At 39.6% G+C, this 15,496-nt stretch overlaps 1 protein-coding gene across 13 annotated transcripts in view; it reads left to right on the top strand.

Annotated features, from left to right (window-relative positions):
• mybpc2a (myosin binding protein Ca) overlaps nt 1-15,496 on the top strand; it is a 53,902-nt gene that overhangs the window by 15,791 nt on the left and 22,615 nt on the right. For 4 of the 13 annotated variants that reach the window (XM_042085798.1, XM_042085799.1, XM_042085801.1 and 1 more), the window contains 8 exons: nt 2,873-2,893; nt 3,444-3,464; nt 6,512-6,526; nt 7,484-7,567; nt 8,458-8,606; nt 12,354-12,471; nt 12,655-12,706; nt 13,167-13,184. In XM_042085798.1, coding sequence (XP_041941732.1) covers nt 2,873-2,893; nt 3,444-3,464; nt 6,512-6,526; nt 7,484-7,567; nt 8,458-8,606; nt 12,354-12,471; nt 12,655-12,706; nt 13,167-13,184 — 478 coding nt within the window. Of the gene's footprint in view, nt 1-720; nt 742-924; nt 946-1,073; nt 1,095-1,264; nt 1,286-1,423; nt 1,445-1,560; nt 1,588-1,707; nt 1,729-2,331; nt 2,353-2,872; nt 2,894-3,443; nt 3,465-6,511; nt 6,527-7,483; nt 7,568-8,457; nt 8,607-12,353; nt 12,472-12,654; nt 12,707-13,166; nt 13,185-15,496 lie in introns of all 13 variants that reach the window. The other 9 variants (XM_042085796.1, XM_042085795.1, XM_042085797.1 and 6 more) reach the window with 6 other exon arrangements.

The following is a 15,496-nucleotide window of genomic DNA, read 5'->3' on the forward strand; positions in this document are numbered from 1 at the left end:
CATGAAATAATACTATACATGATGAGATGTCAACAAGCAGGGAGATAATGAAGATCAGTAGTTCTACTCAAACTACTTGTGCACGTAGGCTATGGAAGATTGGTCAAATCTAGCAAGTAGGAAAGTTTAAGTGGATGACGTGAAAGCTTTGATATAGTACAAAGACTCAAAACTGGTGCTCTAAATAGCAATTCTGTTGTCTTTGAAAGGTTCTCTTATTGACACATTTAACTGGAATTTGGATACACCTGCTTTTACAAGGCGGAAATATTTAGGTGCAGAATAGACATGTGTTTTCACGGGCAGTTTCTGTACATACCACGAAGTACATAATTACTGTAGGCGCTCTTCACACTTCCCCTCATATCTCTTTAAGGTAAACTCCCACTTTTCCCTTGACCCTCCCATGAATGCATATGACACAGAAAAGCGCAATTTGCCATTTTCAGCTCCCGCGACAAGCAGTCTGCACTTTTACCTCAGTGCAGCCTGTTTGTACATACATGTACCTCGCCATGATTTTACACGCACATTGTGAAATACGCCTGTGGGCGCAAAAGCGTACATCTGGACCTGTGAGTTGTGTGGTTCCACTTTCAGGTGTTTCCTCAAAGTATTACTTTAATATAATTTATTTTTTGTTTTATTTTGGTTTGCTTTATAACATGCTATGCTCTCCTTCTACTGTATATTGCCTAATGCTGCCATGTTTACTGACAGAAGCCCAGCCTGTTACAACTGGTAAGGGCATTGCTGATTAAACATGTTAGTTAGCCTACATACAACCAATTGTATACTACAGTATTATGAGGATATAACAAGGGACATCTTGTATCTATAATTTATTTATGTTTTATTTTGGCTTGCTGTATAACTGCCCTGCTCTCCCTCTACATTGTCTAATCCTGCCATGTTTACTGACAGCAGCCCAGCCTGTTACAAGTGGTAAGGGCATTTATAGACTTCATATCACTTACTACAGGCTATTTCCAACATACGGTCTTATGAAGGTAGCTTCATAAAGCTGTTAGCATTGGTTGTGCTCTCTATAATTCTGTTATCTTTACTGACAGAGGTTTTGCCTGCTGTAGAGGGTAAGCACACCTTAATGCTTTAGTAACATTTAGTAACAGTGTGGTTCCACTTTCAGGTGTTTCCTCAAAGTATTACTTTTGTATAATTTATTTTTGTTTTATTTTGGTTTGCTTTATAACATGCTATGCTCTCCTTCTATACTGCCTAATCCTGCCATGTTTACTGACAGAAACCCAACCTGTTACAACTGGTAAGGGCATTTCAGCTTAAACATGTAGACTACTAGATAACCTACATACAACCAATTGTGTACTACATACAGTAGTGTTATGAGGATAACAATGGACATTTTTGGTTGTATCTATAATTCTGTCAACTCTATTGACAGAGTCACTGCCTGCTCTAAAAGGTAAGAGCCTATTGATGCTTTAACCATTGAAGTGAAACATTATTTTGGCTTGCTGTATAACATGCCATGCTCTCCCTCTTCACTGCCTGCTGTAATCATGCCATGTTTACTGATAGAGGCGGAGGCCCAGCCTGTTTCAAATGGTAAGGGCATTTCTGTCTGAAGATGGTTTATATCCTATTATGTACCTCTGTACTTACTTCATAAAACTGCCAGCTTTGGTTGTACTATCTATAATTATACTTATATATCTTCACTGACAGAAGTTTTGCCAGCCCTAGAGGGTAAGAATATTCCCATATATAATGTGTGTGTGCGTGCGTGTGCGTGAGTGAGAGAGAATGAGGTGTGTGGGTTGACTGGTGTGTGTGTGTGTGCGCGTGCGTGTGCGTGAGTGAGAGAGAATGGGGTGTGTGGGTTGACTGGTCTGTGTGCGTGCGCGTGCATTTGAGTGAGTGAGAGAGAATGGGGTGTGTGGGTTGACTGGTGTGTGTGCGCGTGCGTGTGAATGAGTGAGGGAGAATGGGGTGTGTGGGTTGACTGGTGTGTGTGCGTGCGTGCGTGTGCGTGAGTGAGAGAAAATGGGGTGTGTGGGTTGACTGGTGTGTGTGTGTGCAAGTATATATATCATAAGTCATAAGACAAGTCATACTTGTGACATGTGTGTGTGCAAGTATATATATCATAAGTCATAAGACAAGTCATACTTGTAGTGGCACTTGAGTGGGAGACTGAGTATTTGTATAAACAGGGGATATAGAAAGCACATTTGGGGAAACATTGACATGCTTCTAACGTCTTGCCACTATAACCTCTCTTTGTGCATTTAAATATGATGCTAATTGTGCTTAATTCTATGCATGAGTCAAATCTGTTTCTATTAACAGTGGCCACACCAGCTGCTGAGGGTAAGCCTTAACGCTTCACTTACTGTTTGTTTATGTGTGTGTGTGTGTGTGTGTGTGTGTGTGTGTGTGTGTGTGTGGGTGCGCATGTGTGTATGTGTGCTTGTATAAGAGTCGGAGAGAGAGAGAGTATTTTGTATCTATAAATAATACAAAATATATATGAATATATAATAAATACATGCTTAAGTATGTCATCCCCCAATAGTGGCAAAGCCTCCTGAGGTTACAGGCTATTTATGACTCACTGTTTTACTCAGGATGTATGTGTGTGTGTGTGTGTGTGTGTGTGTGTGTCTGTGTGTGTGTCTGTGTCTGTGTTTACGTGTATTATTGTCACACATTTATGTGTACACCTATAGCTACAGTTTTGGTAAACATTTGGGACCCGTGTGGTTTTCTAAATATATATGGCTGCTGTATCCACTGAAGATTTGAACGAGTTGATGATTTTCCTTCTCAGGGGTTATGTGTAGTTGTGAACAAGCCAAAGCTAACTCCCTTTTTCCCTTCTTTTAATCAGCGGCAAAACCACTTGTAAAGGGTGAGACTCGCACAGGGCACAATGCAAAAGAGATATTTTGTGCTGTGTGTTTTCTGTGTTTATATGTGTATTTTTAGTATTGTACTGTCTTTTGTATGCAGTCATGTAGTGGATATAAAAATGTGCTGTACTGTATGTGACTGCATGCAGTTGTTTATGTGTAGGCTATCTTTGTGAGTGTAAATGTATTGTTGTCACTATGCCCTCCATACCTTTGTCAAGTAGCTTAATCCATTTTCATTTGTTCCATTGTATTGCATGAGAAAATCATGTTGTAAAAATATGTGTCAATATATATATATATTAATATAATTATTAATTATATTAATAACAAAAATATTGTTTAATTAAAAAAGTATGATTGTTCCCGAGAGCACAACAGGTGATACTTGACAGAGGTGTCTTTATAAGCATCCCCGTCCCTCCCACAAACTTTTCTTCTTTTTCAGCTCGGCTGTCTGGCATCTGTCGCCTGTCTCATTGGTCTGTTGCCTTAACCTCTCTCTGTCCCTCTAACCGTCTCTTCCTCTATTGTTTCTGTTCACCCCAGAGCAAAGTGAGGGCAGAGATGGTAAGAGACAGAAACAATACTCACACCGTCCCCAAACTCCCCCACCCCATTTTCTCAGCTGGCTCGAGTGCTGTGTGAAGGCTCGTGTAGTTTGTGGTTATGTGCACGTGCTATGTGTTTGTACAGCTCCGTACCTGTGTCTGTGCTGTCCTTCAGTCACTGTCCCTGCTGGACCCTCTCTGTGTCTATTGTGTCCATAACAGGGGTTCTGACTGGAAAAACAAAGCAACGAACAAACAAACAAATAAATAATGCACTTGGTTACTCATGAGCTATGGGATTGCTCTGGCCAAGGCCACTATAGCATGACTGGTAAGGTCAGTTGGTTGCTTTAGTAGAAAGGTGAGAGTTGGTGACTATTCACAGGCCACCATCTATACCTTTTTGGTACAAATACACATCATAGTATAAAATAGAATATAAGTTATTGTTATTGCAGCTGTACAATTTGCTCAGTTTTGTATATAGATTTTGAAGAGAATGTTTTTCCTTTAATTTATATATGTCCTTTCAGCAAAGTTAAGGTGAGATGTAGATATTTAGATTGATTAGAGGGTGTCTCTAAAACAACAAGTTTAAATAAGCATCTTGATGTTTCAAATGAAAAATTGATATATACTGTTAGCACATAGGTATATATCGTTGAATATGATTTTGTCTCTGTGTGTATGTGTGTGTATGTTTACACTAAGAAAAACGCTGACATATACAGTAATGTCTCTACAGGTTTTGTGTCTGTTACTTTGTGGGGATTGACCAAACAGCAAGTTTAGCTTTGTAGTTTTTCCCTCAGGGGTTTCTCCCTATTCCTCTGTATACTGCCTGTGGTGAGACATGCCATTGGAAGCGTGTCTCTCAGTGTCGCGGGTTTCCAATGTGGATGTGTGCTGGTTGGTTCACAGGTAATGGGAGACAGCTTCTCCCCAAGCACTGATCCAGTGCCAGTTTTCCCTCAAGTCCAGGCCTATCACTGTCTATACAAAACAAAGAGGAAAACTGTTTCAGAATCAGTGTTTGAATGTTGTATTTCGTTAACTGAGGCTATAAAACATATTGGAAGTGTTGGATCACCCTGGCTCCACGGGGGCTGCATGACCATGCCTGACTCATTCTGCCCCTTTACCTGTCATGGTCCACTGCCTATGCATTTTGATAAAGTTTGCTTGTCTCTTAAAACAACTGAAGTTTATCAATTCATCCTCTCTAGCATATACAGTATGTCAAACTCTAATAAAAATGGATACTAATGCTCATATACTGAAACAAATAATGGGTAACATCAAACACTAATTATTGGTTAAATTGCAACATAGTTGAATCTGTCCTAATTCATATAATAATGTAATAAATACTGTATGTTATACAAAATCTGCATACCATATTCTATATTGAGCATGTGTTTACATGAAGTAAGGTGTTAAAACAGTCTAAAATAGAATAAACCCAACAATTTGGGAGAAGAGGGAAGTGCATATGAGTGTGGATGAGCATGTACTGTAGGTATGAGTGAGTGTATGGTTGTTTAAAGATTTGTGTGTGTGTGTGTGTGTGTATGTGTGTATGTGTGTGTGTATGTTAGGCTATTACCTCCGACGGAGTATTAGGGCCACACATGAAGGAAAAAATATTTTCCTTCGAGATTAAACTCGACATGTCGACTTTAAAGTCACCATGTCAACATTAAACTCGACATTTCGAGAATAAAGTTGAAATGTAATATCGACTTTAATCTCGACGTATCGACTTTAATGTCGCCATGTCGACATTAAACTCAACATTTCGAGAATAAAGTTGAAATATCATGTCGACTTTAATCTCGACGTGTCGACATTAAACTCAACATTTTGAGAATAAAGTTAGTTTGGAGAGAGAGTGTTCGAGTGCAACAATGATTAGACATAGACCTATATCATGTGGACAAAACAGAACATATTAACCTACGTTGCTCAGCCAAATACTTTGCTGTTAGGTCCTTATTACGGAGTTACAGGCGATAAATGCGATGGTCAAAAGTAGCCTAAACGTCATAGCGGTTTATTTATTGTAGGCATATTATTAAAGAGTTGTTTTTCATCTAAAGGTTCAACTTCATGCTTATGCACTAGAGGCATACTAGGCGCTCTCCCCAATCCTAGACTTTCACGTTGCTTGTTTGTAATGGATGCAAAACAGCCTATTGCTGGATGTCTATGGAGGGACGAATGAAGCTATCCTCCTGACCACCCCATGTAGGCTAGTAGCCTACATGCACACATATGCACACAAAGTGCATAAATAAAGTGCATGCACACATATTCTCTCACGGGATCAAAATAGTATATATGCTTAGGCTATGTGTTTCTAGCCTCCTATAGGCCTACGTATTGCAGGTGAGACATGGAAAAGCAGTTTTAGAAAAATGAGTTTTGCCATGTTATCCTATGGAGAGTGACGGCTTGTGGGTCATGAAGAGCAGTTATTTGGATGTGCAGTGGCCTTAACCACGTAAAACAGAGTGAAATAACAGTTTTGTATAGAAACATTATATCATTTGATACATATATTTTTCTAGCTATTTAGCCTAAACGGCATAGTGCATGGTATTTCCATAACCGCGAGACTTCACGATGACGGCAATGAGTAGTTAACAGACAAGACGCAATCTATCTGAATATCTGCAATCTAGCAATCTATCTGAAATAACACCAATTTGAAGCCATTTTTTATCTAACATATTGTATATTAGTGTAGGCTACATAGCTTAAACTGTGTAGGCTATGTTTAAACAGTAGGGCCTATTGCGAGTTTAATGTCAGCATGTCGACTTCAAAGTCGACACGTCGAGATTAAAGTAGATATGATATTTCAACTTTATTCTCGAAATGTCGAGTTTAATGTCGACGTGGCGACTTTAAAGTCAACATGTCGAGTTTAATCTCGCCATGGCAAAAATATATTTTTTTTCTTCATGTGTGGCCCTAATACTCCGTCGTAATTACCTCATTGTCTAAGGGTTACTGAGTTTAGTAACTTTCTGTTATCATTCTTTCTCTCTCTTCCTGGAACAGAATTACCTGAAGATGGTAAGACAAATGCATGCGGTAGCACAGGATGTATTTGCCTAGGACAAATACATGGAGTAATACCTATCGCTTCATTAACTAAAAATAATAAACAAGCAAGCTCTATATCATATCATATAGTAAAATCTAAAAGCAAATATAGCAAATAAAGATTACCTCTAATGTGTATCATTTGTTTTAAAAAACTAACTAAAAAAAAAAAAACATTCACTCACTAGTACAACTTTATACCCTCAACTTAAGAAGATAAACAGTCAAACTCTGTACAGAGGAAACTCTGTTCTCTGACTCACTGTCTCCTGCTATGGATGCGTGACCCAGCAAAGCAGGGGAGAAGCAGCAGAGGCAGTGGTGACTGCAGGGGGCCTTGGGGAGTTATATCTGGACTAATATGGAGCAAGTTCAAATGTCAGTGGTGCCAAAATACTATTGGAACTATTGGCTATTGGAAAGGTGGGGGTATTTGGGAGCTCTGTTTTTGGAAAGCTTGGTGGGGATGCACGCATAGGCAGGGATTGTGTGTATCTTAGAGGCTTTGGCTCTGAAAGTCAGTGTTTGTATAGGATCATTTCCTGAGCTTAAAATGCTCACACTCTCTCACACACACAGCCATAATTTTATGAGGGGTGCTTATCAGCCCAAACGACAGAGCCTTCGGAGAGGTTGCTTACCACACTATACCTATTAAACTCTGATAGCCTTCTAACCCAGCTGTTGTCTGAGTAGCCGAAGAGAAAAGAAAAGGTCTTAAAAAAGTCCAGCGCCAACCCATGTTAAAAAGTTTTCTGTTCTTCCATCTACCCCCTGTCCACTCACTGCTTCCTGTTTGTCCTGTTTGTGTTTATCATCAGCCCACTGGCTGAACTAATGGTCACTTAGCCTGTGGTCTCACCCCTTCTCACTCTCTCTTCCTCTCTCTCTCTCTTTCTCTATCCGTCTCTATTTTTGCGTTCTCAGAAGAGGTTCCAGGGGAGGAACGTCAGATGTCAGAGGTCACAGGCCTCTTTCTTCTGAAGCCAGAGAACACCACGGCAATTAAAGGTAAAACTTTTTTTTAAACTGTTCTGAGAATCGTCTTGTTAGCCATGTGGTTACAGGAAAATCCCTCAGAGGCCTTAGATCTTAAAGGATTGGTGATTATGGTTTACATTAAACTCTGAACTCACTAACTAATAGGTAATACATGTTAGTAGTATTTTGACAGTGTTTATGGTGCTATGGTACCTATGATCACAAATCATTACAGGAAGTCAAAACCTCTTCAACTTTTCGTTGAAATGTGTCATAGTACCTAAATACTCACTCTTGCCTCAGTACTTGGTTTAGTAATATAATTTCTACAAAAACAGTTTGATGAAATAGAATGTACACTGCCGTTCAAAAGTTTGGAGTTACTTTCACAAATTTTCATTCCATTCCATTCCATTATAGACAGAATACCAGCTGAGATTAGTTGCATTGTTTTTTAATCAGGGCAGCAGTTTTGGAATCTGTTCACCACAATGTTTAATGGATCTGACAAGTTGACTGGTCCGAATATGCTACATTACCTAGTACCTACTATGCTTAACAGAAAAACCAGTGTAGTGAAATAATCTTATTTTGAATAACAAACATGTATTTGATGAGATAAATGATATAGCATATGTACATTTTTTGTCTTCACAGTTTGCTTTTAATGCACCATTATTGAATATCAATTTTAGCACAGGCAAAATACAATTAATCAAATACAGTATATGTATCGCAACAAAAAAATCCAAAACATTACACACCGTTGTTGTGTATCCAGCTACACTGAAACCTGACTTCACTCTCTCAGCCTGGTTGCACTTGCACAGACCCATAATAAATCATAAATCAATAACCTTTGCTTACTGTGCTGATTAACTGATAGTGGCTGAGTATGGATGATTGACTGCTAATGACAGGGAAGGATGTCACCCTCGTGGCTAAGGTGGACTCCTCCAACATGCTGAGGAAGCCAAACATAAAGTGGGTGAAAGGAAAGTGGATGGACCTGGGCAGCAAGGCGGGCAAACACCTGCAATTTAAGGAGACGTATGACCGGAATTCCAAGGTGGGTACCTGTGTTTTTAATAGGATGGTGGGGAGTTAGCTGTTAGCTCTGTCAAGGCTACTCTGACCTCTCCTTTCCTTTCCTTTCCTTTCCTTTCCTTAGGAGTGTATTTTTTGTTTGTTTTTAAACAAAAATAGCCTGGGAAAATTGTGGATTTTATAACAGCGTGTGAAACACATTTTCAGACATTTGATGGCAAAAAAAGATTTACCAGACCCAGGATGGGAGTTCTGACTTTTGAGCAGCCTGCTCTTCAGCCGTCTCATTTTGTTTTAGAGTCAGTGATGCGATTCGATTTTCGTTAATGAGTCTCGTGCATTCACTAACCTGACTATTGCAGGTGGCTGTATATGAGGTTCAGCACTTTTTCCAGTTTTTCGGCATGTAAACTTGAACTTGAATGAATAAGACTTTTGCTAGCATAGAGAATGAACTAGTTAGCGAGTTAATAAGAATGCTACTGCATGCACATTCTTGCATTCTCATTCTTGTCACAAGAATGCTAATGCGTGAACAGAATTGATTATGTGTTTGGCAATGTAACAATGGGCAGAGGGTGGATAATTTGTTTTCCCATCACTTTAGCCAGGCATTCAGCCCAAAGACTCTCAGCCTATCGCTTTTAGTCAGGGGGCCAATTCTGAAAAGGGCTTCCGTTAAGACTTTTGCGGACATGTTTTGGTACAAGCTGTCACCCTATTTTTTTAGGTAGAAGACACCCATAGGTAAGATATTAGGGTGGTTGTCAAGTTGAATTTTTTTTGTGTGACTTGTACAAGCAATTTCAGGCCAATTTGTTGGTTTCCTGCTCAACACGACATGCCAGCAATAAATGTTGAATATCTCCACAACCACAATGACCATATACATAAAAAAGGTATCAAATGAAAGCCAACACTCATGGGCTGTGTGCAGAAGTGTCAGAATTGACATGTATTGTACAGTGTAAGAGACAACAGAACTAGAACATGAAAAAAACAATCTCCGCCTAAAGAGAACCAGTTTTCAAAGTGAATATCAGCTTGGAAACATAACATAGTATCCCAAAACCTCTATCAATCAGTACCCCTATCTATGGGAATGAGTCAAGCCAAGTTTAAAGCTTGTAGGGAGAGATAGTGCAATACTGCACAAGTTATAATTCTTTAATGTCAAGGCGGAAATGTAGAACTGTAGATGGTGGTCTATGGTGCTATTTTACTTCATTAATGTACCAGGTTGTAACACAAATTATATTTAATTAACATATCACTATAGTTATTAATTCCATCCTAACATTACTGCTCTCTCACTTCTTTAGGGTTAGGGGTAAGTAACTAGTTAGTAGTAATAACTATATAATAATTGTATGGCAAAGGTATGTTTTTCCCCTTCCAAGCAGTGACTCTCAGGTAGGCAGACAACAGAAGGCACCCAGGGACCATGTCCATGTGCTCAGTCTGAGTCCTGGTCAGGGACACAAAAGAAGAGTTTACTGTTTTGATAATTAATACCTTCCCAATACAAAACATGCATGCATGCATCCAAGGGCATAATATAATCGGAGTGTCTATTCGTACCCCTGGTACGAATAGCCTTGGCCACACAACTGGGCTATTCACACCCTGTTACATAACAACAAAAACATGTTGCTCGCGTGCCCAAAAAACATGGCCGACATTCGTTTTTTCGTCAGCAGAAAGTGAAGAATTCTGAACGGTTTCAGCACTAATATCTGTTCAAATTAAATTTGAGATGGAAAAGTTGTGTTTTATTTTCATAATCTTTGTTCAGTGAACACATACAACCGTCAGTTTGCTAGCTAACAGACATTTCATGAATAGGATGGTCAGGCCTATAAACTATAAGTTTGTCTGCAAACCTGAACTCCTTGAAGCAGATAGCAGATAGTGCAGTGGTTGCCCTTACCAACCAGTTGTGATTGGCACATGAAGGATGGAATGCTTGTCCCCCAGCTTTTAACCAAAGAACCTGTACAGGCCAGGTGCTTGGAGCTGACGATATGTGGATGCAAGGAAAGTGGAAGTCAGTGCAGTACCAGGCAGTGTCGATGTCAAAAAAGTGGAATATTTTGTAGTGGTGCATGTGGATGTGCCTGTGCAGCTCGGTGCAAGAATACTCAGGTACTCACATCATTATTATTGAGTTTTGCCACATTATATGCAACTACATTGTTTCATATTATTTGGCATGATATTGTTTTTCTTGTTTTGTAGATTAGATTTATATTATGCCCTTGGATGCATGCATGCATGTTTTGTATTGGGAAGGTATTCATTCTCAAAACGGTAAACTCTTCTTTTGTGTCCCTGACCAGGACTCAGACTGAGCACATGGACATGGTCCCTGGGTGCCTTCTGTTGGCTGCCTTCCTGAGTGTCACTGCTTGGAAAGGGAAAAACATACCTTTGCCATACGACTATTAGTTATTACATTACATTACATTTGGCTGACACATTTTTAACCAAAGCAACTAACAACATGGTTAACAGTTTAAGCTTTATAAAGCAATTCTCTCAACATTTATAGGACCATTTTAAAAAGCTCTAGTACAATTAGAAAAGTGCATCAGTGCTAGGATCAGCCAGACTAGTTATTACTTCTAACTAGTTACTAACCCCTTACCCTAAAGAAGTGAGAGAGCAGTTATGTTAGGATGGAATTAATAACTATAGTGATATGTCAATTAAATATAATTTGTGTTACAACCTGGTACATTAATGAAGTCAAATAACACCATAGACCACCATCTACAGTTCTACATTGCTGCCTTGACATTAAAGGCAGCACTAGAATTACAACTTGTGCAGCATTGCACTGTCTCTCCCTACAAGCTTTAAACTTGGCTTGACTCATTCCAATAGATAGGGGTACTGATTGATAGAGGTTTTGGGATACTATGTTATGTTTCCAAGCTGATATACACTTTGAGAACTGGTTCTCTTTAGGTGAAGATTGTTTTTTTCATGTTCTAGTTCTGTTCTCTTACACTGTACAATACATGTCCATTCTGACACTGCAGACAGCCCATGAGTGTTGGCTTTCATTTGATACCATTTCTATGTAAATGGTCCTTGTGGTTGTGGAGATATTCAACATTTAGTGTTGGTATGTCATGTTGAGCAGGACACCAACAAATTGGCCTGAAATTGCTTAAAGTCATACATCAGCTTGACAACCACCCTAATGATCATGCTTGCACATAAATTGGATTATATTGCACATTTGCCCAAAATTACAGTAGGTAACATGGAAGAAAATGAAAGCACTTTGGAAAAAAAAATCCGCTTTTACCACTTATAAGAATATGGTGTTAAAATGGACAAAAAAACATTTTCTAAGCTGACAACCTGGCTAGAACACATGTTAAGGGGTTAAATATTAATACTGGATAGGTTGTATGCTTGTACCAAAAAGTGTCCGACAGAGTTTTAATATCAGTTTTGACCCCCTGACTATTAGCCAGGCCAGACCTTTAACTGCATGCAAAACTAGGAAGTTGGGGTATGGTTGATGGTTTATGTCCCCCTCTCAGTCAGAATGCTACAACAAGTGGGAATACTGTTAGTGTACACAAACAAATATATGAGGGACATGCAGTAACCAGCAGGCACTCTAAGGCCAAGGGTGAGCATGGGAGTTGTAAAGAGAACTGTAAAGAGAAGCAGTGTTGTGTAGCGCTACAAAAATTCACTTAAAACCCTCTCACACTTTCTAAGTCTCCCTTTTTCTCACTGTCCATCACAGGTCTACACATACGAGATGAATATCAGAAAGGTTGTTGACGCAGATGCAGGAGGATACAGATGTGAGGTCACCGCCAAAGACAAGTGTGACAGCTGCACATTTGAGATCACAGTGGAAGGTCAGTTTGCGCGTCAGCACGGCACTCACTCACTCAGCGAGATTCACTCCGCATGACATCATGGCTGTCTGTCAGTCAGTCATGTGTCTCACTGAATAGATCGTCTCATGTTGAGTGACAGAGTGTCTTATTTGACTTTTTTTTTGTTGTTGTTTCATCTATTGTTGTTTCATCCTGTTTCAGCCATGGAAGAGCCACAGCAGCAGGCCAACATTCTGGAGGCATTTAAGCGTTCGTAAGTGTGTGTGTGTGTGTGTGTGTGTGTGTGTGTGTGTGTGTGTGTGTGTTTGTCTAGAGATGGTATGTTAGTCTTGACACAAACTCTCCCTTTATGAATATATCTGTGATTGGTTGTTGAGTGTATTGGATATTTATTGCTATATTGCATATAACTTTTTCTTCCTGTCCTTAAGCAAATATTACTACTTGCTTTTATCTGTGTATTCTAGTAGCTTAGGCTTAAGGGAGCATATCTTTGATTTCAAACGTCATATCCATCTGTTACTGTTTGTTCCTGTTCTGACACATGACTGCTGAGCATGGCTGAACACTGTTGTTTGTATTGTAAACTTCCTAGTAAAGATCACACGTACAGTATGTGTTGAACCTCTGTATGTGCACTGTGTGTGTGTAAATGTCATATCTGAGAGTCTGTTTGGTTCCCTGTTTTAACTCCATCTCCTCCTTCTGCTCAGGAAGCCCAAGAAAGAGGGGTAAGATAAGAGACACAGCAGCACTATGTCCACATATACAGCTGTGTCGTGTCATGTGTGTTATAGTCTAAGTGTGGGGTGGGGTGCTCTCCGTGATTTGTGAGCTAAATCAGTGAAGAGAGAGGGGAGGACAGGGGCGAGGGAGAGAATGGTGTATAAAGGTAGACTTATGGGTCTCTATCTCATGTGGAGCTCATGATCTGACCTTCCATTCTCAAATTTCTCAATAAGTGTTTCTTTGTGTTCGGTGGGAATTCTGGGTCCAAACCTGTTGGCCAGTGCAGAAAATGTATGAGAGATAGAGAGAGAGAGAGGGAGAGAGAGAGAGAAAAAAGAGATGAGTGAGTGAGAGAATGGTTTATGAAGGTTTGCTTTATGGGTATCTGTCGTGGAGATCTCATGACCTGACCTTTGACTGTCCATAAACATTCTCTGTAGCCTACAGTATGTGAAATCTGGTAAGTCCAGATTCTCATACTGTAGGCCTATCTCTTTGTGCCCTTCCTGGGTAATCAACCATTTTTCTCTCATATAATAGATAGGAGCCTAATACTGAAAATGCCCTACACCCGACATGTCAGATGAGTATGGATTACTAATCTACACGTTTTTATACATACACATAGCATGAGATAATGGTTTACCAACCTTTTTAAATTGTTTAATTAATTTTAGCTATTGTAATGTTCATATTATGTAAGTCGTTTGGTAGTACAATACCATAACCATGACCATAATTGTGACAAAGACCTGATCTTGACAGATACAGTACATGTTCACATACTGAAACAAATGCACACCATCCTAGAAAAAAACAATTTCATCTCATAAAGACAGTGATTCTTTTATACTGTTTAGTAGTAATGACATTATCAAATGTAGGTCATCTGAAATATTGTAAATGTGTGCAGTGCACAATACAGAACATACTTTATTTGTATATTTTATAGAAAGAGTAGTTTCCTCGTTCAATGGCATATTCACTGGACCACGGAAAGGGCATAAAGGACATGCTTCCTACAACATGTTACTTATGGCCATTTCTGCACCAGGTGTGTGAAGGCCCCCTGTGGGATCGGAGTCAACCCAGAATGAAATCATGATTCTTGTCTGCTCATGATGTGTCAGTGTTTTTAGATGCAGTTGTGTAGATGTCCAAGGTACATTAGGTACATTTCTGCATGTTTGGGCATCCTGTGCGTTTCGTCTCAGTGTTCCCCCAGGAGAGTGCCACTTTGACTTCCTGTATCTGGGTCTTCCTCTGCCCCTGCAGTCGCTCTTTGCCTGCCTGTCTGTTCGAGTTTCAGTCTTACTCTTTGCCTCTGTCAGGTACCCTTCGTCATCTGACAGAGTGCGAGTTGGCTTGAGTGAATATCACATGTTGTACTAAGTAGTTTTAGTGGTGTAGATACCATGCTGTTACTTGTCTACCGTCTGAAGTGATGTCACATCTCTGGGACTGTCTGGTGTCCGTTTTAAATGCCATCTCCTCCCTTTACTTAGGAAATCCAAGAAAGCAGGGTAATATAAGACAGCCTATGTCCACATCCAGCTGTCGTGTGTGTTATAGTTATGTGTGGGCCACGGTGTGGTATATGACCCCTGAGCTTAATCGGTGAATGGAGAAATATGGAGAGGAGCGAGAAAGAGAATGGTTCATGAAGGTGGACTGATGGGCATCTGATGTGGAGATCTCATGATCTATCTTCCCATTCTCAACAAGTTTTCTTTTTATATTTGGAAATGTACATCTGGAGCCCCCGGGTTCAATGAGTGGAATGAACAAGACTTTATGGGTTTATGGTTGGTTGCGTGTATGGTATGGCTGGCATTTGTTAAAGTTTGATGTTAGGTCCAGTACAGTCGCAGGCACCCTTATTAGAAACTATGATTATTCTATTGTGTTGCTCGTGATGACTATGATCAACACCAATTTATGAGATAACTCTGAATGACCTCCTCATAAAGAAACATGAGCTTTCCCAATTATAAAAAATCAGATGCTATGGAGCCTGTCTTTTCTATGATTACAGTAGTATTACATGACATGTCCATTACAAATGAGTTAATTTGTCAATATTCCCTGTGCTATTTTGGCTAAAATGTAGGACAGAAATGTATGAATTCAAATACTTTTTACCAGTTACCAGCAACATTTCATTCTGAATATATTCACCAACCCACATCTGCATTTTCTGTATTCCAATTCTGACCACTAGATTCCCTTAGGTAATGAAACAACTTGCTATTGGAAGCATTAATCACATTTTACAAGAGTGTATGTTAGGCTACCAAACATATTGCATACAGTA

The sequence above is a fragment of the Alosa sapidissima genome, chromosome 3 (assembly GCF_018492685.1).
Source record: "Alosa sapidissima isolate fAloSap1 chromosome 3, fAloSap1.pri, whole genome shotgun sequence".
Taxonomy (NCBI): domain Eukaryota; kingdom Metazoa; phylum Chordata; class Actinopteri; order Clupeiformes; family Clupeidae; genus Alosa; species Alosa sapidissima.